The 27,876-nt window shown below is 34.6% G+C and overlaps 1 protein-coding gene across 1 annotated transcript in view; it reads right to left on the bottom strand.

Moving 5' to 3' along the window:
• Positions 1 to 1,228: 1,228 nt before the first annotated feature.
• Positions 1,229 to 27,876, bottom strand: part of LOC149415489 (homeobox protein unc-42) — a 43,332-nt gene continuing 16,684 nt past the window's right edge. Inside the window, exons 4-8 of the mRNA XM_089642226.1 lie at positions 21,211 to 21,401; positions 20,433 to 20,540; positions 10,391 to 10,559; positions 6,334 to 6,444; positions 1,229 to 1,335 (exon numbers count right to left, since the gene is read on the bottom strand). Of these exons, the coding sequence (XP_089498352.1) occupies positions 1,229 to 1,335; positions 6,334 to 6,444; positions 10,391 to 10,559; positions 20,433 to 20,540; positions 21,211 to 21,401 (686 nt within the window). The remainder of the gene's footprint in view (positions 1,336 to 6,333; positions 6,445 to 10,390; positions 10,560 to 20,432; positions 20,541 to 21,210; positions 21,402 to 27,876) is intronic.

The following is a 27,876-nucleotide window of genomic DNA, read 5'->3' on the forward strand; positions in this document are numbered from 1 at the left end:
GAAATCATTGTCAACATTGGTTATAGTAAGAGTATGAAAGAATACATATTAACACAATACACAATAATTCAAATAACACCAGACCAACTTTACAGAAAGATTTATTAAATATAAACAGGAGGTTTTTTATCATTAATAATATTCAATTTATTTTTAACAATATTATTGTTTTAAAATATTCATTCATTCTTATATAGGTAAACTTCTATTAATGTAGGTACTCGTACACACTTAAATTAAATGTTTTTTTTCACTCTTTTAACTTTTTTATTTACATAAATCCATAAACACCCCGTGGGCCCGGTAGCGCCTCCATTTCAATTTTACTTGGTTGTATTAAAATGGAATAATACAATATATTTTTATTCAATGGCATGTGTACGTGCTCTTAAAGGAAATGTTAAGAGAAACAATAAATTACTTTCTAACTAGTCATGGAAACCAGATCACAAAATATTAAAAACATGCTAAAAGTTCAAACAACCCCTTTAAATAAGACAAGAAAGTTTTCCACTCGAATGAACTTGTTATTTTACGGCAAAGAAATCATATCTGGAATTTTTATCTTTTCTGTTGACTTAACTTGAGAAAGTTAATGAATCATGTGAAATTTACAACTGTTGATACCTCGTGGCACATTGAAGTTCTATGACTTTGATATCAAATTTATATTACGTATATGAACTTGACGGCATAATGAAATCTCACCAGCCTTGCTGCAGGATCATGAAAAAAATCAAAATACTATGAAATTATCACGAGTTCCACAGCAAACTGTAACACAGCGAAGTGTAAACTACACATCAGATTGAAGATAAGTATCATGAACTCGACATCAGATCATGTTAGACTTTCACTGTACATTAAAGTATCCCAGATCAAAAAGAACTAAGCCTTTTGAAGTCTGGTCTAGTATCATGAACTTGGTGTGCGATTGAAGTCAAGCATCACTTGGTGGACATCAGACTTAAGGGGGGTGAGAATTTCATGACATCGAAATCTGGATTTCACAACAGATTAGAATCTTGTATCATGAACTTGACAGCAGATTGCAGTCAAGTATCACAAACTTATCAGATTGAAGTCGAGTATCATGACCTCGACGTCGGATTGAAGTCAAGCGTCACTCGGTGGACATCAGACTGAAGGGGTGAGTATCTCAGGGCAGATTGAAGTCGTCGTAGTAATGGTCGGCGCCAGCGCTACCGGTGGCCTGGTGCAGCAGTGATTATGTCTGGTACTGCAGCATGGGAGCTGCGAGGTTGGCGTGGTGCGAGCTGTTCATGCGCAGCGCAGACAGACTCTTGTTGTACCACTCGTCCTCGGGGCTCATTCCTGGAAGCACAAAGTAGTCTACAGGGGACGGTTGGACATATCGCCCTCAAGCACATTTACCCTACATACCTACTGTACATTACATTTACATACTTAAGACTTTTGAGAAGAGAAAAAAACATTATTGGACTATGCAAAGTTAATTATAACATAAGACCATATTTCTGTAATATTCAGTAGGATTTAATAAAGTCTTTACACACATATTTATAAAAAAAATGTTAAATTTACAATAAACATATCCGATTTTTATTTATTCATTTATCAGAGACACTATCTAGGTTACAAACAAGTTCTTTATAACTTTGTAATTATTCAAAAAGATTGCTGCCAAAATTGTGGGAAAAATTTGTTTAGGATAATATTGTTAATTCGAAATATGAGATCAACAAAAATGATTTAAAATAATTAGGTCCCAATGGCCGAGTGGTTAGAGGTATTGTCCCACTAATACAGAGATCCTGGGTTCGATTCCCAGCTGAGACTTTCTTATTTTTCTGTGTCTTGTTCTGTTTTATGTTTCGTTTAGACATATTAGTAATATCTTCTTCTACAGTGATTTTTAGTAACCTTAACTAGCACAGACCCATGAAAAATCACGGTACAGTCTGAATTCTTGACAAATCAGTTACAATATTGAAAATGATAAATAATTTTTTGTTTTTTTAAATATTATATTACAGGTAGGTAGTAGGTACTTTATTGCTTGTATGATTTCATCACACAATCAGTTCCAGTTTTTAAAATTACATTTAAATTCAAAGCAAATTTAAATATAATATACAGAACGCACAGACAACAAAGTATTTTTGATGATTAGTTATTTTTTTATTAAATTTAATAATGTTGGTGTTTGTGTTTTATTTTTTTTAAATAATTTCACACGACATACGGGGACACAAGGCAGAAACCAATTTATAAAACTTTGTAAATTCGGAAACTATTACTACAAAAAACTGGTAGATAGATAGGACCAAAAAATTTTTTTTAACATTTTGATTTTTATTTTTGAGAACTTAATGGAAAAATTACTATTGTACAGGATTTTCCAATACGAGGTGTTATTTTGAATAGCCCGCTGTTTCGGTAGATGTTACTTTTGAAGCTGTCATTTTTTGACATTTGACAAGTAGAAACTACGTCATTAATAAAAATGGAACGATACACGCTTCAACAACGCATTGAAATTATTAAAATTCACTTGAGTGAATCAAATGCAAATCATCTTGAGTGATGAGGCCCATTTCCACCTCGGTGGCTTCGTCAACAAGCAAAATTGTCGCATCTGGGGCTCGGAAAATAAAAGAGTTATTGTTGAAAAGCCTCTCTATCCTCAAAGTGTGACTGTTTGGTGCGGTTTATGGTCCAGCGGACCTTACTTTTGACCGTACTTTTTTAAAAATGAGGCTGGAGCAACAGTTACGGTGAATGGATTGCGCTGTCGAGAGATGATCAATGATTTTTTATGGCCGGAATTGGATGGTTTGATCTGGACAACGTTTACTTTCAACAAGACGGCGCTACGTGCCACACAAGCAACGAAACCATTGATCTTTTACGATTGAATATCAAAATAACACCACTTATTGGAGAACCCTGTATTATATTCTAATGAGGTGATAGTAATCAGCGAAAGAAAATTTTGAATTTTATAAAAAAATCCGACTTCGGAATCGAATAAGGTACTCGAAAACGAAAACTCAAAATAAAAAAGTTTAACTACAAAACCGACTCCAAATATGTTTCTCGCTTGTACCATTATTTTCCACACACCATGTACCTACATATAAAAAAGTTTAAAATTCAAAGTTATATTTATAACGATGATGTGAAATGAATAAATGTATGCATTTAAATGTTGATAATACCACGTTTAAAACTTATGCATATTCAAATAATAATATTAGAAATATAAAATAAATTCTGTTGACACCACCGACTTTAAAGTTATCCGTGTCGAGCTGCGGAAATCTCAGTAGTATAAAACAAAGTCACTATCCGCGTCTGTCTGTGCGCTTAGTGCTTCTAAACTATGCAACGGAGTTTGATAGCGCTTTCACTATTTTTATATATTTAATACATGGATATTATATTTATTGAAATGTCGAGCGTGTCAGCTAGTAATTGATAAATGTAAAATAATTTCTCTTAAATTTGGAACGAGTTAAAATCAACCAGAATTCATCCACGAAAATGGGTTTAAAAACAGATCAAAGAGTACAAAAAATGGCGGTACAGCACAGCGACACCGTCCAACGTCCGAGATAGATTTAAGGACGAGGGACAGACAGGAGATTGCCTATTTCACGGGGAATGCCTCCAGAGAACCGAATTTCCTTCTCTCATCTTATTCTTGGAATCCGAATCTTAAGACCCGGTAGGTGCCGGCGTTAGGTAGGGGTACCCATTCCGCCCCTCTCTCTTAGGGGGTAGATACCTACCCCTAGCACCTGACATACCCTCTCTGAGGAAGCGGCCTAATGGGCGGCATGACCAATTCAAGAACACCAAAATTTTGGAATTAAAAAAGAAAACACTTTTTAAATATTTAATAATTTCGAATTATGTCGTAGTGTTTTATGCTTACCAAAACGTACAAACGGGAAATGTATTTTTAGAATAAACTATGTGTAATTTCGAATTATTATGTGATTTTTAGGCTTACAAAACTACACAAATTGGAATGGGGTTTTTAGGCTCTAGATAAGTTAAAATAATTTCGAATTATTTATTATTTACTCCGTATTTATGGTTACCGAACTATACAAATAAGAAATGGGTATCTGTGATAATATATTTTCGAGTTATTGTATATTTTTTATGCGCACAAAATTATACAAACCGACAGTGTGTTTTTAGGATTATAAGAATATTTTAAATAAAATTATATGTAATGACATTTTAATGAAAAAAGCTTAGTTTTTAAATGTAACTAATCATTTTGTATTACATGAGTAGCTGATTTATTTAGATAACTAAAGGTTTCATGGAAGATTTAGTATAATAAATTCTTCTGTTTCTCTTTCTTAAATTGAATACGCATAGATAATATTCTTTTTAATTGAATACGTACCTACTTATCTAAGTTACTGAAAATTGTAAATTCTATGATTTCAGATGAAAGTATTGTATTTATGTTAATAATTAAAGTTTAAACGTGGATTAGACTGAATGCAAGCATAATAAGAGAGATATCATAAAAGTCTTAATATTGTGCTCTTGAAACAAGAAAAGTAAGCTTGGTACTACAATTTGGCACAGTTAATTTTACAAGTGTGGAAAAGTGAGGAACTAAAGACAGAAATAGCATTTTTAAGAATTAAAGAGTTTTTGTATGCACAAAAGCGGCTGCAAAGTTTACGTATCAAGCTGTACATATCTTGAGATAACCTATGTACGAGTAATAATATGATTTTTCCAGTGTTTTTGGCATTCATCATTCAAGAGTGTTCTTGGCCATTATTTCAATCAATAGAAAAGGCGAATTTTTACTTTAATATTACTTAAATGGGCAAAATTCTAAATGATTTTGAAAAACAACATTCATTAAAAGCAATAGTTTCAAAGTAGATACTTTCAAGGTAGGTACTTTTATATTAGGTATGTACTTTTGTACCCTCACCGATTTGCCAGATTTCAAAAAGAGAATCTAACGTTTTCAAATTGTGTTCCGTACAGTTCGCCGCGGTCCCCCGGGCGTTTTCACTTTTCCGGGAAAGCGCGCGCTCTCACCCCTCTTTGCCTTTCTCCTCGCCCTTCTCCGCCCGCCGCCTTGCCGCGTAATAAGAAAATTTCCACTACATTTGCCACGCCAACGTGTGCTAGCGTCTTGGCAAATATCCCATTTCCTGAGAAGAGATTGCATCTTACAAGGAGACGGCCAAACTCCAAATATAAGTTGTACCGTATACCTACCTCTCATAGCTATCTCGGATAGGTGCCTACCCGACAGCTACTACAGGGGTGGGCAGTCACTTTTATAGCCTCTTGAAAGTTCACGGCTTGCAGTGCAAAAAGCGTAAGGCGTGTGATTTTATTATATTTCAATCATTTAACGGACCTCCACACAAGCGACCAACTTCTTGTAAAAGTCTTTCGAATTCTATGATTTAATTAAAGATCTAACCTATAATCTATAGAATAAAGAGGAACACTAGACCTGAGGTAGGCGGTGTTTCGTGTTTCAAAAGTCTGACCGTTCTTTGCTTTAATTTCAAATAAGTACAGAAATGCATTTCATCATTATAAAATTTTCATTTCGATCGCGATTGGCGTTTTGTAAGAAAGATAAAGCGCATGCTAGAACCAAAAGGTGTACAGTAAGTTTAACATTGTTTTCCATTCAAATTTACTAAATTAATTAGTTAATCTCAATTGAAATCTTTCGTAGCGCGTCCCAGAAAGCAAATGCGTGCATGATGTACGAATCGTGTGTTTATTCCCACAGACCAAACGCATAACTTAGCTCGGCGACGGTAACCAGATAAAACAGAACAGTGCATGGTTTAGGAATAGATTAGGTTAAGTTAGTTTTAGGTTGGGTTGGTTTTTTGTCTTAACTTTTTCATAACTTTTATTATATGTTCTGTTCTGCTTTGTCATAGAACCCTCGGTTCGTCACATGGACCTATAAATCCCTGAACATAGCATAGTGCGATTTTGTATAAATGGCATTGAAGCCAAATCTAGGGTGAGGTGGAATTGCCTGGCAGCCATCTTGTAAAACTTTTTAACTGATTTTTATGCAAAGTAGTGCATAATGATGTATTATTATTTTATGTTTGTGTTGTTAATGCAGTTATTATTATATTTGGCATTTTCCAAATATCTTCCCCTCACCCACTTCAAATTGTTCTCGAATTTCTCCGTCCAGGGCTTTTTAGGTCTACGGTTCGTCAGTCGGCACGCTTCCATGCCAAATCTCCGTTTGCTTCTATTGTCTGTGGTTATAACAATGCAAGTATAATGCTAAGTGCTGGAATTTGTGTCAATGCTTACCCATGGCATCTTGTCTCATCCCCGCGACGGCGCTCATGTTGGCAGCACTGTGGCTCATGGAGAAGGGTTGCGACATGCCGGGGTATGAAGACGCCCCCATCTGGAAATTATATTCGATAGATCTGTTAAGTTGTCCTAGATTGTCGACCTTGGATATTTATGTTTTTGGAGAAAATAATATTACACACAAAACTGAGAAAATGGTGTCATGGGCAGAGTCATGTTTTTTTTGTTACTGTCGGAGTATAATAATAAGAGAATAATCATTTCAATGGTTTTAAATGGGAACTTAAAGATTATATAAATTAATCCAAGTTAATATTAAAATTTAGTTTTCAAGTGTATTATCATGTTTTTTCTAGCAACATTTTTTTTTTTTATTTGAAATGTACATACCCAAGTTATGGTCAAAAGAAAATGAATAGAAGAGAAGTTACTCGCGTTTTTTGCAATAAAAATATTTTTTAAATTTCGAAAAGGAACACTTAATTTATGTCGTTTTTCCTGTCCATTATCAATAATCTATTTATAAACTCTCACCACTCATATATTTCTTGAAAACAGATATTAGTTATAATATATTATTTTAGCCTTACTGCACCCTCATTATAATTTTTTGTTAATTTGTATCATTAAAATATATATATTTTCTGTTTACCTACTGATAATTATTTTGTGACACTTTAAGTACATCTATTTGTTTTCGTGAATCAATGAATAAAAAGCTTCGAAGTGGAAATTAACCCACTTCCCGATATCCGATCGAGTTGAATATTGTCTGGCTATTCAGATCCGGTCATTGTTAAGTAGTAGACACGTGGTAAAATTTTACTTAGAGCAACCTAGGACAATATCTCCGTTATCCAACAGTCGGCGGACCGCTGACAATGCATTTTATTAACTTTCGATGGCAATCACGTACCTACACAGGCGGACATGTACGCATTTATGATGACATTACAGCAGTTAAAACACGAAATAAATGTCGATCCTACCCGATCGGCATTTGGCGAGATTTGTAGAGTTGTCGGAAGGAAGGTTTAATCCTCAATCAAAGAAAAAAAAACATAATTTAAGTTTTACAATCATTTAAATAAATATATTTTAGTAAAAGAACTTTGTTTTTTTTACAGGCTGATTTTTTTGTTTGTAAAAACGATTTATTCTGTGTATTTAAAGGTAGGTACTTGTTCCGTAAATAAATGTGTCAATTTTGGAAGTCGAACATAACCACAAATTTGAATCTATTAGTATTATTTTCTCAGTATTTATTTATTTATTTAATATCCATGGTATAAATATAACATACACAATAATTACATGTCACAGAATACAAGCATAATCAAACACTAATAATAATTTAAACAAAAATAATAATAGTGTTGCCATAGTAATAATTTAAACAAAAATAATAATAGTGTTGCCATAGTAATAATTTAAACAAAAATAATATTAGTGTTGCCATAGTGATGAAAATTTTAAGCACCATTTTATGAAATTTCTAAAATTAATTATTGTACACTGTACTGTATGTGTGTAGTGGCAGTTACATAATTATGAATTGAATATACAAGTACTGGTACACACTGTAAAAGTAGTAATTTATGGATGCGGACTCGATGTGTTGGGTAATCAGAGCCGCCGCCGAAGCGATAATCAATTCGTTAATGAATATAGCGAATTAAAACTATTTAGTTCCCAGAGCGGAATCGGACGATAATTTGTAATCTGATGAGCAAAATATGTTTGCGGGTAACGAGCGGCCGCGGCTGTTTGCATAATTCCGAATTAGACGCAATGGGGTGCGAATAACATGAACATCATAAAAATGGAAAACCATTTTAAATTTAGTAAATTAATATGATGGCGATGGGTATTGATTAATTACAGCTTTAGGTAAATGTACAGAAAATAATGACACGCTTGAATTGTTAATATTGTCTTCAAAATATTACAATTTGAAGTTTTACTAATAATTAAGTTATAAAACAAGCATTATTTTCTATTTTTGGAAACTGTAATACTTACTTTTCATTATTATCGAACCAATTATTTTAAAAATAAGAAGTGCGCGTTAGGCGTGTCCTTATTTTTTGTATATTTACCCAATTATTTCAGGCCCAGACAAAATAATAATATCATGTCATCAAATATTCCCGTTTGACATTCAATTTCAAACAGAATGATTGTTTTTGAAGGTATCTCAAAATTAAATACTTTTTTAAAGGAAGAAAAAAGACAATCAGAATTTCATTTTACAAACTACTTTTACGTAATTAAAAATATAAAAAAATTGAAAAAGCAAATTTTTTCAAGTTGCTTACCGATAGTCTATTTTGTAAGCAGAATTTACCAATTTATACGGAACTAAAAAATATTTAGATAAACGTATTGGGTATACATGTCATTGTCACGTTTTTTTGTTTTTTATAAAAATAATTACAAAAAAAAATAGCAAACCTTGAATGGGTTAATTGTTTGGCGGTCTTGGTCGGGAGCGTCTATGGTAAACTCTTAAATGCAAAGAGAAAGCCCTCTGTTCTCTCTTTCTAAATCTGTTTATATTGTACGTGTGACATTCTTGTTCAACTCTATACTAGACTAGGCACGTGCCCGTATTATGGTAGTTGAAATAACTTACTACTTAGACGCACTGTGGACAAATGTCAACGTATTGACAAGCACTGACTAGGTGTATTGTATATTAAGTTGACCTCAACTGTCGGTCGTGGTTGACATCATGCCGCGTAGGTGTGTATTATATTAAGTTGACCTCACCTGAGGGGAACCGGTTGATGGGCGCTGGGTGCGGGTAGGGCTAGTATCCGCGGTAGCCCTGGATGTTCCGCATTACGCCGGGCACTATATATACAGGGTGTTAAGGGACGTACTTGACTTACTTTAACCAGTGATTCCTGACATTATTTGGAGTTATAATGTAAATGAAATGTTAATGTTTTTCAATTAAATATTCAATTTTTAGCCCTGGATTTCTCATTACGGCGTGCGTTAGGCGTGTATTATACTAAGTTGTCCTCACCTGCGGGTAGCGGTAGAAGGGCACTGGATGCGGGTAGGGCTGGTAGCCGCGGTAGCCCTGGATGTTGCTCATCACGGCGTGCGCTAGGCGTGTATTATACTAAGTTGTCCTCACCTGCAGGTAGCGGTAGATGGGTGCTGGGTGCGGGTAGGGTAGCCGCGATGGCCCTGGATTTTGCGCATTACGCCGTGCACTAGGTGTGTATTATACTATGTTTTCCTCACCTGGGGGTAACGGTTGATGGGCGGGGGTGCGGGTAGGTTATGTTAGTCGCGGTAGCCCTTGATATTGCGCATTATACCGTGCACGAGGTGTTCGTTATACTAAGTTTTTCTCACCTGCGGGTAGCGGTTGATGGGCGCTGGGTGCGGGTAGGGCTGGTAGCCGCGGTAGCCCTGGATGTTGCTCATTACGACGTGCGCTAGGCGTGTATTATACTAAGTTGTCCTCACCTGCGGGTAGCGGTTGATGGGCATTGGGTGCGGGTAGGACTAGTAGCCGCGATAGCCCTGGATTTTGCGCATTACGCCGTGCACTAGGCAAGTATTATACTAAGTTGTCCTCACCTGCGGGTAGCGGTTGATGGGCGCTGGGTGCGGGTAGGGCTGGTAGCCGCGGTATCCCTGGATGTTGCTGATTACGGCGTGCGCTAGGCAAGTATTATACTAAGTTGTCCTCACCTGCGGGTAGCGGTTGATGGGCGCTGGGTGCGGGTAGGGCTGGTAGCCGCGGTATCCCTGGATGTTGCTGATTACGGCGTGCGCTAGGCGTGTATTATACTAAGTTGTCCTCACCTGCGGGTAGCGGTAGATGGGTGCTGGGTGCGGGTAGGGTAGCCGCTATGGCCCTGGATTTTGCGCATTACGCCGTGCACTAGGTGTGTATTATACTATGTTTTCCTCACCTGGGGGTAACGGTTGATGGGCGGGGGTGCGGGTAGGTTATGTTAGTCGCGGTAGCCCTTGATATTGCGCATTATACCGTGCACGAGGTGTTCGTTATACTAAGTTTTTCTCACCTGCGGGTAGCGGTTGATGGGCGCTGGGTGCGGGTAAGGCTGGTAGCCGCGGTATCCTTGGATGTTGCGCATCATGCCGTTGCAAGAGGGCAGCACGGAGGGAGCAAGCGCTTTCTGCAGCTGTTTCTCTTGTTTTCTATATTTCGCTCGGCGATTTTGGAACCAAACCTGGACAAAAAATGATTGGTATGATTAAAATAACAGAAAAATAAATAATTTGATGTTATAACTGCAGATAACATTCGACAGGCCACAGACCGCATGATCATAATATAAAATAAGATAAAGCACGTAATCTATATTTCTAATGGTTGTAATATGTAATGTGTCTCTCCCTATCATGTTGTGTTTTATAATATGAGTGTTTACTATCGTTGAACCCATATATATATACATTGAAGAAGAACGACAAATTATTGAAGCACCTTCAACATACTAGTAAAATCACAGTGGCGATGGATTTCAAGGAAGGTTTATGTTCTGGCGTTTGTCATCAACCAGTTACCAATGTGATTTTTCTATTGCCAAAAATCACATTATAGTCGATATCATGAAAATATATAATAAGTAACATTTGTCATTTAGTTCAAGAAAAATAGACTCGTAGGTGTCACAAAATTTCTTTCCCCTTTAACATCATTCATTCATAAAAGTACCCACTGATAATCGACATACCTACCGAAAAATAAATAGTAATAAAACATTGTTCTTGGCAAGCTTGAATTTGCTTTTAGTTCAGGGGATCTGCTGTTATTACACACAAATGCTTTGGAAACTAACATTCGAGCACAAAAGTACCTACCCACAACATTTAAAAACGTTACTAGAAATTTGAAAATGGAGTCATTGCACGGTTGACTTAATTTTTAGGAAAGGCGGGCCTTTTCATTAATTGGAATCCCATTTGATCTATTCTATAGTCGATTCTATGGATATTGAATAGAACGAAAGCTGAAGTTGATTCAACATTGGTTTTCTATTTCTATCGGGCGTTCTATCACAAAGTCAACTAGTTGATTTTTTTTCAATATTGATAAATTTGCGTTTATTGAAATACAATTCTTACATTTTCATACAAAAAAGAGATTAACATTATTAGAAGTTACCATACGTAATTATCTATATGATTTAATTGTATGTTTTACATTACCTATCTCACTAGGTGTGACCCGTTCTAAGGTGGGTGACAGGAATATACATGCATGTTCAATGTTATAATAAAAGAAATAAAATAATATAAATCAAAAATGCAAGCCATATAATCAAAGCAAAAATTACAAGTTCTAAGCTGTTAATTTAATTAATACCTCTAAAATTGAGAATAACTCGTATTTACGGAGGTTATTTCATAGAATCAATATAGGTGAGGTGCTAACGCGCCATTACGCATAGCTTAGGAAATTCGTTCACTGTTTAAGTATCTACTTATATTATGGCCTAAAAGTACCTACATACCCATATTTAGTTTAAAGAATGTTGTATATATTTGAAAATGGAGCCATGGATTTATTTTTAGAAAAGAGAACCCCTGTTGTTACGCACAGCTTAGGAAATTCGCTTCTATATACCAACACATACATTATTTACTTGCCTTACCATTTACCGTCTGTAGAGAAAGGGCAGACTCGCCCCCGCCGTAATTCCTCGGCGCTGTGTATGTGAATGTCTTTCATCTTATCTGGGGTTAACTGACATACGCGCTCCTTACATTAGGGAGGGGAGACAAGGGCGGAGAACACTGGGGAACGCTAGGGCGGGGGCGGGACCGACCGGCATACCTTGGGAGGGGATGGGGATGCCTTTGGACTGAGGTGACGTCAGATTGAAGAATGAACGATTTTTTTTACGGTAACCATAAAAAAATAAGATTTTGATAAGAAATATTTATGTCTGAATACATACTCGTATACATATACATACGAGGATATACATTTTTTCTTGTCAAATATTATGATGTAATATAAGAATTGTTTTTGTAATGTAACTAAAAACCCCACTGCTGCAACGATTTTATTTAATTTTTTTATAAATGTTTGGTATTAATTATGCTGATGACATCACTTTTTAATTTGTGGAAAATATCGAATAGTACCTACCGAAGATATACACGGTCCAAATGTAGATGTTCGCGACCGGCCGAAAAGCATGTGATTGTTAATTCATAATTCGAATGCAAAACTGCCATTCGAATTATGAATTATTGTATCTCGTGTAACTATATAACTATACACCACTGCATGCGTTTTACTGAAGTTCGATTTGAAAGCTCAAATTCATTCTCGAAAACTTTTTCGAGTATGAATTTTAAAAGCTACATATACTCTCGGTGGGAAATAAACTGCGAACTAGTTTATTGAACAACAACATTGAACAAACCAATTGATTTCGTAATTCGTATAAATAATAAAAATACTATTAAACAAAGTCGCTATCCGCGTCTGGTTTTTCTAAACTACGTAACGGATCTTGATAGGGTTTTTATATATTTAGATAATTTTTTCCGGAAGGTTTATATATATTTAATTTATGGAAAGTTGAGAAAAGTCGATGTTTTGTAATCAGGTCGTAAACTGGTAAATAATAATATTGTAATTAAATGTCTGAAAGACATTTCTTTTTCCAAACATTTTTCATGTAGGTACCTACCATGATATTGATTATTTGGAATAATCAATATTACGTGAAGTACCTACGATCCACGCTCATGCGAACTCTGGCGGTACAAAAATATATTAACCAACACGGCAACCATCTTGAACAGAAAACGGAACGTAACGAACAAATTTGAGGAAATGCCAAACAGTCGAGTTGGAACAGAACTTTGCCACAATCAGTCAATAAAGAATGTGATTGTCAGAATTTCACAGCGCAAAATATTTCCAAAATTTGCAATAACGTGTTGTTCGTATGGCCACCTCGTCTGGCTGCGAGGGTTGTGTTGCCTTAAGAAGTGGGTGAAGGGGAAGAAAAATGGGATGAGCGCTAACTTCGTTACGGATCCATTTGATGGGATTTCAGCCCCAACCTAACCACCCCCTCCCTCATCCCGGGAGGAGTTGGGGTGTTCGGGGGAGCGGGGAGATCCCCCCACCCCTCGACTCGCAACCCCTTGTTGTATTGCCAGCGTTAATTGGAAGTTTTCTTTTCTTCCAAGTACGAGTTGAAATAGCGCTCGAGAGTAGGATTTTATTCAGAGACCGTTTGCGATCAGTTATTTTGTATCAGATCGGATTTATTGTTTTACGAAAATTATTATACTTAGGTAAAGGTACATACTATAACAATAATAAAAAAATGTTTGATTATCTTCCTTTTGTGTTACAAGCGGAGGTTTTATTTACACATTAAAATTTAAATATATTAATAATTTAAAGTTACTGTTGGAATTATAAATATTTTGTTGTTTTTTTTAGTGCGGTTGAGTGGATTCTGTTTCACACTCGATTTGATGTCGGTATCTTTTCTACTTCTGATCTCCCTATGTTTTGATCTATTGGTCTTAGGGTTTAATTAATTGACTGAGTTGAAAAATGATGTTTTGCTTCAATATATTATTAATCCTAAAAACCTAAATGTATGACCTAAAAAACCGGATCGTATCCCAGTTGGTCAAAAATAAAAACGTGTTCGATCAAACCAATTGAATTGGGACAAAAATAAGAAAGAGAAATGCAAGGAAGAATTATTTTATTTTTCTGGTTTTGATCGTCTGAATTGAAGAAATAGAAGTTGAGGGCGGAATAGAGAAACGGCTTTCCTGACAATTAAATTGAATTACACGTTCGATTTTGCTCAATATCCGCCCTCTTGGAATGGAACAATTATTTCACTTGATGATTTTTCTTCATTGCCCTCTATCTGATAGCTAAACTCTTATTTAGTAGAAAGAAATTCTCTATTTTTAGTAGCGAGTATTGTGAAATAATGAATATTAACAAAAAAAAATTGTGAGTCTACATCACGCAGAGAATTCGAACAAACTTTTTTTTTTCAATCCGAGCATTTCGAATTAAAAAAAACAGCATAATTCCATTTTTTCGGCCACTGAAGGGTTAAAAACAACTTTTGGAGCCGTATCTACTCTTCGACGCATTTAAAAAGATATTAATCATCTGATATTAACCGCCTAGCGACCGATTTTTTTTACAAATTTTACGTAAAAAATCTGGCTCTATTTACTCGAAAACGAAAGCTCAATTCGAAAAAACTTTATTCCATAAAATCTCCAGTTTTCCGCGTGTACTACGAGATTCCGGTCGCTGTGTATACGTGACATGTCTTATTTGCTAATTAAAATATACATGAGTCAGGAATGTCTGACAGAAAATACTGCAAACATTTCATTTTCTCAATCTAACAGAGCTGCCTCTTGGTCGCTTCCACTGGGGCACCCATTTGATAACGATTTTTAACAGATAGATTCTCAGCCCTTTGCAATCTTTGAGACCTACAAAATGTTACACAAAAATTTCTCGCTCATATCCTCTGGTATTTTTTTCACAGGTCCGCCCAACGCAGTATTCGGATCTACAGAAATACAGCTACACGGAGAAAACGTACTGATATGAAATACTGTTAATTCATTGAAAATCCTGCCAAATTATTCGTTTTCATGTTAAAAATGGGACTGTGGGCCTATTAGGAATGAATTTAAAGATTTCCTAAGAAAGTATCAGTCGAAAGCAAATGTTTTGTGAGGACGGCGGAACACGTGTTTATAAACACTAATATCGATACTGACATACTTATATTATAGCATTCCGTCAAAGAACACGTGTTCAAGATATATTCTGAATGACTAATATTTTATCAGAAGTTCGTATGCTGTCACTTTTTAACATGATCATTTTTCTCCGTGTACATACGATGATTTCTGGCTCAATTAGGTTTAGAAGTTTCAAACTAATTCTGTTTATATAATATTTTAGCGTAGGTCAAAAACATTTTCGAATTGTTTTACGTTAAAAGTCTTCTAATTCTTATATTATTTAACATTGTGAACGTAGGTACTAATGTTAATTAAGTGTGGTACACAAGTAGCAACATGAAACTCTAACGCATAATGCACTGAATGTATATATATTTCGTAGAATGGAAATTTAAGCTCGGTATACACTAAGTAGCTACGGAAGTTCAGCTGTGCAAGCTAACATAATAATATTTGGAAATACCTAATACAATATTGACTGTATTTTGTTAAGTGGAATTTGGTTTAGTACCTACCTTATTAATTATCTAGTTCACAACATTAGTAGGTACTTACCCTAAAAGCGAATACCAAATTATATTCATGTACCTATCTATTTCATAATACTAGATGTTAGAGTCATATATTCGTACTGCACGTATTCTGAATATTTTTAAGCAGAATTCATCGATTTTCAGGAATAACTCTTTCAACTATATATTTGGGCAGGTACTATAGATTTTTTTCTATGGTAATACAATAAAAGCCAAATAAAAGTATTTAGACATCCTAATACTATTCATTATACGATTATTAATTAAGCCTGGTAGATTAAACATCGGAATGGATTTTTATTAAAGGAGGTGAATACGAAAGTAAACAAGTTTTATATTTTGGATAGTAAAACAGTTATTTTATTATTATTTAAATGTGCACAAAGATATATATATATCCCAAATTAAAAATTCGTAATTAATTAGAATGGATCTTTTGCGATTTTAGTAAGAATAGAAGCAAATATACCGCACAGAGTTTTGGCGACCGGGCGGAAAGAGCATACGACTCACGAGGCTAGCCGAATGAATCGTCTTGCCACGCTTGCTACACGAAAGTCGGTTTTACCCCCCTAGCCGCGCCAAAAGGTGTTTCACATCAAAAACATTATTCAGGTTGTTTTTATTGTGGCCGCCTGCAAAGTTATCGGTGTGAAGCTGTACTTCGTTGGGTAGGTAAGTAGGTACTTTGAATATAATTTCAAAAGTACTAATTTCTGCGACGTATAATGTGACTATAACTCTGGTTCAAATAACTCGGATTTGTTTTTAATTTATTTTAATCATTTTCAAAATTGGAACAGATGTGTTAAGAAATCAGACAATCGATAAAGTAGGTACCTACCTATAATATAACATTTCCAAAGAAAATTATTTTATAATTCTAGATTTGAAAAGAGAATTTATTTTCTTTTTAATTTCTTAATGTTAAAAGTAATATTTGGTGGTTTTTCAAGGTATTGCGCTTTTTAGCTAATATGTAATTTTCAATTATCCGCTGATTTTTCACGGGTTTACGCTAGTAAATGTTATAATGTATAATTAGGTAGGTAAGTGCATCAGTGCACTATGCACGCGTGTGTGTATGTATGCATAATTGCAAATCAGATGAACTGGATAGACCGACTCCGTCGGGAACAATGCCGATGATGCGCGAAGCGGTAACTCGGTTTGGCACGCAGGGTCGGGCTCTGATTGGATTAGGGGCTCATTTGGCCCCCGCAGCCGCCGACTGCCTACTACTTGCGGGGACTGACTCATTGAGGGCACAGGACACAGTGACTCAAGTATCTCTTAAATCTCAAAGTCTCAAATATTAGATTTAGAACATTCTACCAAGAATCAGTTCTTTAGAACCAGTTTTTTAGAACCAGTTCTTTATAACCAGCTCTTTGGAACCAGTTCTACGGCTCCATTCTTTTGGGTAAGTTCGGAATGAACCATCTACGGGTCAGAAACGAACTGCACATTGCAACACGTTTCTTCAGACTGATTCTTCGATGGATTGAAAACTCGGCTGTCATAGAGAACATTCATTTCTACGCTTCCAATGGTTATCTCCATCTCCGACAGCATAGACTATTTTATCTGCCAACCCGCAGAACTAACTTGCCTATGGTCATGCCGGTGAATATGGCGAGCGGCTTTTAAAAGGAAGCTTTGTTGCTATTACTATAGTTGATACCTTCTTTTTATATTTGAGTAGTAATTAATGGTTGTACGAAGATTTTAAATGCACCTCCCCAACCAATGATACAGATGAGAGATGGGCTAAATCGTAATATACCATTCTAATTGTTTTCTTGTTAATTGCGTTCCGTAAGTTGTAAAAGATGTGGAGAAGCATACGCAACCGCTCCAGAGTAAGATTAGTGTGGTATTTCCATTTTATTTTGCTGTCGATTATTTTTCCAAAGTATTTTCAGCTAAGCAATTTTCAGTTCTGGTGCAGTTTTTTCGTGACTCGTTATATTATTTCAGCTAGGTTTTCTTGAAGAGTGAAGGGAATACTTCAAGTTTTTCGTGCGTTAAATGACAGTAGATTTGTCATCAAATAACTTATCAATAACCTTTATGTCATGTTTGGCTGCATTGTTAAGCTTATTCCATGAAGTATTTTTAAATATTGAATAAGTTTGCCATATAGTTGTAGATTAAATGTTTGATTAACATAAATTAAGAATAAAATTGGCCCTATGACAGTTCCCTGGGGAATTTTGAGTTACTTAATGAGTTATTTACTTTAACATGTTGATATCGCTGAGTTAGATAACTTTGTTACCACCATCTAACCTTACTGACAATGCCAATTTGTTAATTTATTTTGTATGTGAAACATTCTCGATAGCTTTTATGTAATTTTGCTTTATAAATTTATTTAAAAACAGTTTAAAATATACAATGCTGTAATATCAGTAATAAATTAATTGAACTGAACTCTTCTTATTCCACGGATGCCCTATACAATTGGAGGTTTGGTTGCTGTCGTGTAGATTTACTAATGCTATACGTAAAGTGAGACGTCACTCTCTGCTGTTATTGTCTTCCGTCAATATTTTATCGGTAAATCTTGTATTTTGCGTTCCTCGTGATATGACAAAGATATTGGAACCATAGAATCCCCATTTAGAGAATGTTGTGGAAATGAAGGAAGTTGGGGGCCCTGATTGGATTAGGATCTCATTTGGCCCCCGCAGCTGCCTGTGACTGACTTGGGCTGACTCACTCTCTTCTCCGTATACCTTCTATCGGTTAGGGTACGTCAATGCATACTAGAGTACAGTCCTGGATAGATTTTGAAGTGTCACGTGATCAAGTCAGTGCCATCGAGCAACGACAGTTTTTGCAAACGGCGGCGATTGTTGTTGAAACACGTTATTACTGCTGATTTGTGTGTTATTTTACTGCAAGGATATTAAATAAACATAGTGATTTGACTATTTTAGACAGTGATTAGTGAAAACACTGACTTCGTAATATGACGGTCGCGCACCCAGGCCTTTACTCGGCCGGGAGAAGATTGGGAAGCATATGGATATTCAGACATGGTCAATAAACAAAGTTGTTTACTCTTTTTAGATACATTTTGATTCCGACTTCCGAACAAAACAATAGTGAGTAATAAATAAGTAACCACCGCTCTGCAGATAAAATAATATACTTTAATAATTTACTTTTGATAGTTTTATAATAATTTACTTTGACAGTAATTTGTCGTTTTTATTTATTTTTTTACGTTCATTTTGCATAGATTTCATCCATTATGTACTGCACGTCACTGGTAGGAATATTGTCGAGCAAATTGCAGACGACAATAATGTTTTCCGAGAACTACATCTTGTCCAGCTTAACCCGGAAAACTTTTTAGGTGAACTAACGAATGAACTAACAATTTTTAGAAATCCTTATTTTATGTATCTGCAAAATTTACACTAGCCACTCCAAAGTAGAAGGTATTTAATTTTATTATTAGAGCCAACCGCGTTCTGTTCTTGTATTCCCGAACCTTTCTAAAGACACATTAAATCACATTGCACACTTTAAAAAATAGGGATTACTGATTAACGAGATTAACTAATATTTATAAACGGTTAGATGGAAAACCAAAATTCTTTTAACTTTACGTAGTTAATTTCGGAGTGGTTAGTGAAAATATAGGTTTAAATTATGTTGATGATAGGTACCCAGTCCACCTATTGTTTCTGAGCACCTAAAAAATCTTTAAATATGTCCCTTTTGGAACGTGTTATGAAGATTGAATTTTCAACGTGCTCTAAACATTAGAGACAAACATTAAAAAAATGTAGATAGCTGATGGTTGGGATTTCAATATCCGTTATTCTTTTTAAAATAACGTTGGTAACTGTCTAAAATAAATTACATGATCGGACCTTGAGAAGAAAACCAAAAACAAAAGTTTCACGCAACAGATACATTGTGTACAGCAGAACAATATAATGATTCAACATTACATGCTTCGGCGGTAGGTACTTGTATTAAAAGAATCGTAAACGGTTCTTTATTCGTTTTGAACTGGCAACATTAAAATGGCGGAATTTGAAAATGGAATCGCATTTGCTGACATCGTCGCCAGTCTTTTCCCTCCCTTTTTGCCCACATGGCTATCGCAACGAGTAGCTATAGCCTCTGTAGGTACGTGAATAGTCTGAAACGCGGTACCTACTGTCTTTCATTTCGCAACAAGATGGGAGTTTCGTTTTGAATTACAAATTGATTTATACGTGCTTTGGGCGTTCATTCACGAGCTGGTGGCATATATTTCGGCTCGAACAAAGGGGTTGGCGATTTCGCTGATCATTTGCAACGCATACAGAGCCTACTTTGAATCGCAAATTTTAATACTCGTAACTAGGGTAGGTACTGAAGTAGATGCACTCAATTTGAATTATAAATAGCGTCTCTTTAAATATAAAATGTATTTTTATAGTTGTCAACTTCAAAATGAATAAAATTTTCTTCTTAATTATTCGCGTTTTTTTGTATTTAAATTAGTACGAATAGAAAGGCATATGGGTATTATAATACATTTTTATTATTTATTATACCATCATTTCAAAACGTATTATCAAACTTATGGTTTGGTTTCTGGTCTCCCGACAGGTTTTCTTAGTAATTTTTTCCCTCCAATTTTTCATCTGTTTTTCAAATATTTTGCTTTATTGGAATGATTTGAAAACGGAACGCATTTAAATATGAAGAAAATATGACATAATAGTACCTAAGTACTCCAAATATTTTATCATAAATAACACAATATTTAGAAAAGAATTATTGTCTTACCTGTATTCTTGCTTCGTTTAATTTAGTTGTTCTTGCTAATTCTTCTCTACAGTAAATGTCCGGGTAGTGGGATTTTGCAAATGCTGCTTCTAATTCTGCTAATTGTTCCTGGAAAAATCCAATCATTGAATAAGGTACTTACAGACGATACAGATATATTTAAAAAAACACAAAGTTTGATATTAAACTACCTAATTCAAATAAAAAAGCAGACATTTAAATAAGTGTCTATAGTAATTAGTTTCAAGAATTGTTTTTCGCCCTTCGAAGAGTTATGAAAGCCATTTTATAATGCCTTCATTGATTCAAAATGCTTTCGAAGGGCGAAACTACAAGTAACAACCATTGCTATATTGTAGACTCAATATATTCATATAAATTTAAATAATTTAAACATACAGGATTCAACTACTTTTTATTTGAAGTAAAAATGTACATATCAAATTTATTGTTCTCTAGTGACAATTTTTTTTCAATCAAAAACAAAAATAAATGAATTATTTTGATATCTGCCACTCGCCCTGAGGGCATGTTTATTCACAGAAGAAGCACCACATTTCAGAGAAGACAAAAATAACGGGATGCTGTTTGGAGCATAACCAAACTACACAGCATAACCAAAGAAGACATAGACCCGATAGGAATTATTTTCTTTTAGGCCTCCTGTGTGGAGCTGATGAAAAAAAACTGACCCTGCTGGTCAATCCTACGGGAAGGATAAGGTTGTACGTGGAAACATGGGCTGGATCTTCAGAGCTAGAAAGTTGTTAAAAATTACCTGCGTAAAGGTAGTCCTGTGCCTCCTCCTGGCAGGGGTCGGGCAAGAGGCCGTGGTGGGGGTGTGCGCGTGGGCCGAGTGTCCGGCGTGCCCGGTGTGCCCGCCAAGCGTGCCCGCGGGGCTCAGCGCGCCTCCTCCCCCGCCCAGCCCCTGCCCTGGCTCCGGTTTCAGCTTCTTGAAGGCGCCCTCGGCTGCGAGGAGAAACACTTCACAGTCAGTTGGTATCACATCCTGGAGTCGGGGAGATTGCGTCACGTGTCAAGTGTCAAGTATCAAGTTTCAAGTGTCAAGTGCCAAGAAGTGTCGAGTCTCAAGTGTAGTACCCTTATTTAGTTAAAAAGCACACATATTTTACCCAATGATATATATATTAAAAAAAAATATTTTATTTCCCCATAATATACACTAATTACATATTAAATTGTCTAAATTTTCATTACATACCTGTATTATTTATTTTTATTTAAATTTCTTACATTAAAATTGTAAAATTGAGGTCTCAGCACGGGTAAAGCACCCAAAGAGGCACACAATATCAAGTTTTAAATTGTGTAAAGTTAGTATATGAAATAATTATATATTACTGAAAAAAGCTAAAGGTTTCACAGCATCGTTTGTAACTGATGTTAGAAACAACAATCTCTTACAATTAACAATAAAACAAATAAATAAATACCAATATTTTCACTGTTTAATAATAATTTATGATACCAGTTTTAAAACTAAGGCATTATAGTAGAATACTGAAATTTTATTGATGGGCCATTTTAAAATAAAATATTTAATGCTTTATAAAATATTCAATAGCTGTGCCCAAATAATTTATGTCATTAATTATGCTAACCGTGATTGGTAATAAATTGACGAATACCTATTTCATTTATTTACTATACATAATAATTAATTAGTGACCGTTAAATTGAATGATAAATGCACAACCCTCGCAAGTATCAATCAATATAATACAACAAATGTTTAAAACCATTGAACATTGTTGCCTTATATTTAATCAAGCTGCTGTTTATTGTAGTAAGGGATATCGTTTAAAGTACCGACTACACGATCACCTCACTCGGCGTCCTTCAAACGAAGTAAACTCGTAAACCTTATTCAATTCATTACCGTTTATTAATGCAGTTAGTTAGGCGAACCCAATTACAATTACAGGCACAGTGGCGGGCGTCGCGACGCCAGGTGGGCCGGCGCTGCGGCGTCGTAACGGGGAAGACGTCCTGGTTTCTAGACGGCGCCGTCTAGAACCTAGAAAGTTCTAGATCTCTAGAATCGATGGTGACCGCCACGGGTCTGTGCTCGGCCAACTTTACCAGTAACTAGTAACTCGGGGCGGATGTGTTTTGTGAACCGAGAAACTTTGGATGCACCCTAACTGCAGGTTATCGTTGCGTGGATGATTTTGAGTTTTGACTTCATGAGTTGTTATTTGGTTTACGTTGGGCGTTGTGACTTTGTAAGTTTAATTGCTTGCCTTTATGATGTTGTGATCAATAATTTATTTAGCATAAAGCCTAAAAATAACTACGTAATTCCTTTCTTTCTTTGTTCGAAAAGCAATTTACAAAATCATATAAGATAGATTAAGGCGAAGCTTAATGCCAAATCACTATTTTGATTAATCTTTATAACGAATTGGTGTACATTATGAATACCAAAAAATATTTTTTCAATAGAAATGTATGAATGCATAAAGGAAACAACTTTAAAAAAATACAGTATAATAGCTAAGATTATCTGTGACAGTTTCACTTGATTAAATTTTTTGCTTTCTTATAAAATTATTTACAAAATAAGTAAAAACCAGTTTTTTGCTTGAAATCGAACGTCTCTAGACTCCGTTTGTCAAGCGATTTTAATGCCTATAACTTAAGATATAAGGTATAAAAAGAATAAACACATTTTTGGCTTGTAGATTCCTCTTAAGGCACATTCAAAAAGAGAAAGAAGATCACTGAAAATGATTTGAAAGGGATATATGAAAATATTAATGATAGAGAGAGCGCGCTAATATTAAAAAGCCGTTCATAATTAATAGGCGTTGAGCAATTGTTGTTATTAAACACGACTTATTTAAAATGGAGCACAAATCTCTCAACATCTGAGTTAAGCACAATTTAAAGAAACACTCTGAATGGCTCATTCCTATGTCATGTTAACTCACAGAAAGAGGCGTGTTTTTCAATAATTTTCGGAGCATACTTTTTTTTATCGAGGGAATTTCATTTCACCTTTTCAACTCAGCATCTGAGAAGAGATTATCTCAAAGAGTAACATATATTTTTAAGAGCTTAAAAACTCTTCAAGGGAAGTATTACGCTGTCGCGTTTTACGAGAGAGAGAGTATTTAACAGATTCAGTTAGTGTAGATCAATGTTATGTTTTTGAAAGATAAAAATATTTTAATTAATAACGATTAATCGGAAATACGATGAAATTTGAAGATATTACAAATTAAAAAAAATAATTAATTGCTGCTGTAATTTGAGTAGTATTGTTATTTTATCAATGATCGTTATGTTCATTGGTTAATTTATGAAATAACGATTAACTTTATTTGGTTAAACTGTTTTTTATTTTAAATTATTCGAATCATCCAGCAAATAATGCGCTTCCATACATCCTTTCACCTATAAAACCACAAACCAGTGGTAATTGCAATAATTCCCAGAGGTTTATCGAAACACATCTCGAAATTTTAATAACCTTTAAAAGAAGAGAAAATAAATTCGCGACACAGACAACTTTTTTTAACACGGACGGTTTAAGTTTAAAGTTTAGAGCTTTCGTTTAAATCAGGAGAGAGCTTTATTTAAGATTAACTGGCAGCTTTTTCAATCCTTACAAACGTAATTGCGATGTCTTCCTGAGATAACGGGGAACAAAGCTTTCCTAGTTCCTGGCAATCCTACAGAAGTGCACGACGTACCCGCTCCGTAAAGTGGCATACAGTAATTACGTTTTTTCTCCTAACGACATAATTGCATTTTTCACTTGAATCCGCGTAAATTAAGCAGAGATCTCTTTTCTGTCAGTTTTTCACTACTTTCCTTTACACTTTGAGATTCATACGAATCGTTTCATTCATTCTACTTCAGAAGTTAATGACGTAACTTTCAATCCATTTGCGTTGAATTGAAACTGAGAGTTATAATATTATAATGCATGCACATTGTTTAAAGATGTTTTAGAAAAAGTTTCAAATGCACAAATATATCGCAAAACGTTTTGATCGATAATGCCACCTAAACTAGTTGAATATTAATTTTTTGGAATAACTTTATTGAGTAAAACCTCAAATTGTAATATTTAATTATTGAAGACAATATTAGCGATTTCTAAACGAAAATCTACCGTATCCTTTTCTAATTTTTCTGTGTCAAATTTCGTTTAAAAATCGCTAATATTGTCTTCAATACTTAAACTAGTTGAACTGAGCATATTACAATATTTATTACTGGCCAAAGGTTTTGCAGATCTCGATTCATCTTATCTAAATATTATTTTTTCTTTAACCCTTAAGGCGATGCCATACGTAGTAATGCAAAATCATGTGTTTTTGGTTTGAAAATTTGGTCGCCTAGAAATGTTTCAGATGTTTTAATTAAATACTGCGAGTAGAATACATCTTGGCCTTTGAAATAATCGAGTATTTTCTAGATAAGTCTTTTTATAAGCTCAGAAAAAAATAATGTATAAGGCCTATGAAAACTGCTTTAAAGTTCAACATATCCTACTTACGAACCCATTTTCGGTTTTGATTTTATTATATAATGTGGTAAATTAAGTTATCTATAAAATGATCGAAAACAAATTAAATATTTATGCCTGAACATCCACAAAATAAAAAAGGCACTTTTCGGCTATGTTTTTTTCCTGCATAAATCAAAACAGGCGGATGATGTTAAGCGGGAATTTAAACCTTACCGCCATCTACGTAAGGGTTGTTATTGATAGCGGTTCAATTTAAAATATTACACGACGTAGTGCATCGCCATAAGGTTAGCTTGAAAAATTAATTAATCTGTCATAGAATTAAACAAATTAATTACTCATTTCAAATAAAGAATTACGAATTAATAAAATAATTTTCGTACCCGTTTTATCGCTTGTCTGACATGATTTATTCTTAAGTTTCAATTTTTGATTTTAAAATTTAATTTAAACTTAATAAAAAAACCTCAAATTGCAATATTTATTTATTGAAGACAATATTAGCAGAGCAAACCAATTGAGCAGAGCCCAGTTAGTTTTTCTGTTACATATCTGCGCCCTTGAGGTGATTTTTCACAAAAACGGCGCTCTACAAATTATCCAATTATTATTATTATTATTATATTTTCATTTAAGAATCGCTAATATTGTCTTCGATAATTAATAACTATTGTTTCTTTTACACCAAAAACAATATTATTATAGTTCTAGGGTAGTTTTAATAATAAAATTTCAATAAGAGTTTTAAAAAAGCAAAAGGTTTAATCAAATATCCGCAACGTAACGTATGAAAACGCTTCCAAATTCTGACATTATCGTGAAATATTTTTAAAAATCCTCTCATAAACGTTTCAGCCAGGTCCCCGACCAAATGGCATAAATGAGTATTATGTCTTTGATGCTTAAATTTCGCCATTAAAACTTGTCGTAGTCATTACAGTTCTTTTTTTAAATAAAGGATTCCCTTTCGTGGGGCTTTTGCACTCAGGCCTTTGATGTGCCGGGAAGGAAAATGGAAAAAATAGCTTCTGATTCTGAACACGGTTAAGAGATGGCGCTTTTGAAACGTTTCGTTACTGGTGAGTTTTCTTTACTAGAATATGTATACGGGCTCTTTGTAAATATTTTTCGAGTGCTTGTTTCTAAGCGTGCGTTCTTTTTGGTATTTTTATTTTTTCTTTTAACATGGCAACACTTAATTTTTCTGCTGGGAGCTTGTCATTTTTTTCATTTAATAGTGAAGTAAAAATGAAATTATGATCGTTAAAAGCAGAGGGGCATTTTAAAAAAATATTTATTTCTGTGTTTTCTTTTTTTGTATCAAAAGTAGTTTCCCGGGATTTGGGTAGAGTTTTTCTAAACTAGTAATTTTCCTTTTATACTTATCTCATTTGAACAGTGTGCTTGCTTTTATTTTTAACATTAATGATGCCAAATTTATCAATCTCAGAATAAAACTGAATATTTGTATAAAAATCAAATCCATACCGCCCTTCACGGACGCAATTTTTTGTATAGACAATTATTTTAAAATATACCTGTTTTCTACAATATCACAAATCGTTAATACCCAGGTTTCATTATAAATTCAGCGTTTTGGGACTCAGTTAAAATACTCGACCGGTGAGTTACATAAGACAAGACGCCTTATAATTTCAATACTGAGTTACACAAGACTAGACGTCTTATAATTTGCATACTGATATACATAAGACAAGACGTCTTATAATTTCCATACTGAGGTACATAAGACAAGACGCCTTATAATTTCCATACTGAGGTACATAAGACAAGACGCCTTATAATTTCAATACTGAGTTACACAAGACTAGACGTCTTATAATTTGCATACTGAGATACATAAGACAAGACGTCTTATAATTTCCATACTGAGGTAAATAAGACAAGACGCCTTATAATTTCCATACTGAGGTACATAAGACAAGACGCCTTATAATTTCCATACTGAGTTACATAAGACAAGACGCCTTATAATTTTCATACTGAGGTACATAAGACAAGACGCCTTATAATTTCCATACTGAGGTACATAAGACAAGACGTCTTATAATTTCCATACTGAGATACATAAGACAAGACGCCTTATAATTTCCATACTGAGATACATAAGACAAGACGCCTTATAATTTCCATACTGAGGTACATAAGACAAGACGCCTTATAATTTCCATATTGAGATACATAAGACAAGACGCCTTATAATTTCCATATTGAGATACATAAGACAAGACGCCTTATAATTTCCATACTAAGATACATAAGACAAGACGCCTTATAATTTCCATACTGAGATACATAAGACAAGACGCCTTATAATTTCCATACTGAGATACATAAGACAAGACGCCTTATAATTTCCATACTGAGATACATAAGACAAGACGCCTTATAATTTCCATACTGAGATACATAAGACAAGACGCTTTATAATTTAAAATTTTCTTTCGATTAATACGAATTGAAGATCTCCGTGGGCGAGCGGCCCTAAATCCAGGGTTCGAATCATAGCTAGGTACGCAAATTTATTTCACTTAATATGATTAATATAAATAATATATTACTTATTAAGACAAGACGCCTTATAATTTCCATACTGAGATACATAAGACAAGACGCTTTATAATTTAAAATTTTCTTTCGATTAATACGAATTGAAGATCTCCGTGGGCGAGCGGCCCTAAATCCAGGGTTCGAATCATAGCTAGGTACGCAAATTTATTTCACTTAATATGATTAATATAAATAATATATTACTTTTCTGGCAAGTTCCATAGTGCTAGATACTCTCAGTATCGCCCTGGAGCTTACTGGTCTTACCATCATTCAGAATTCAAACCGGAATTCAGAACCACGTCTGAATAGCCAGGTCTCTCTTTTCATACCCTGCTTCCTTCATCCCCACAACACACCAACTGGGGA

Source organism: Hesperophylax consimilis, chromosome 18 (assembly GCF_061612785.1).
Source record: "Hesperophylax consimilis isolate HC1 chromosome 18, BYU_Hcon_1.0, whole genome shotgun sequence".
NCBI classification, from domain to species: domain Eukaryota; kingdom Metazoa; phylum Arthropoda; class Insecta; order Trichoptera; family Limnephilidae; genus Hesperophylax; species Hesperophylax consimilis.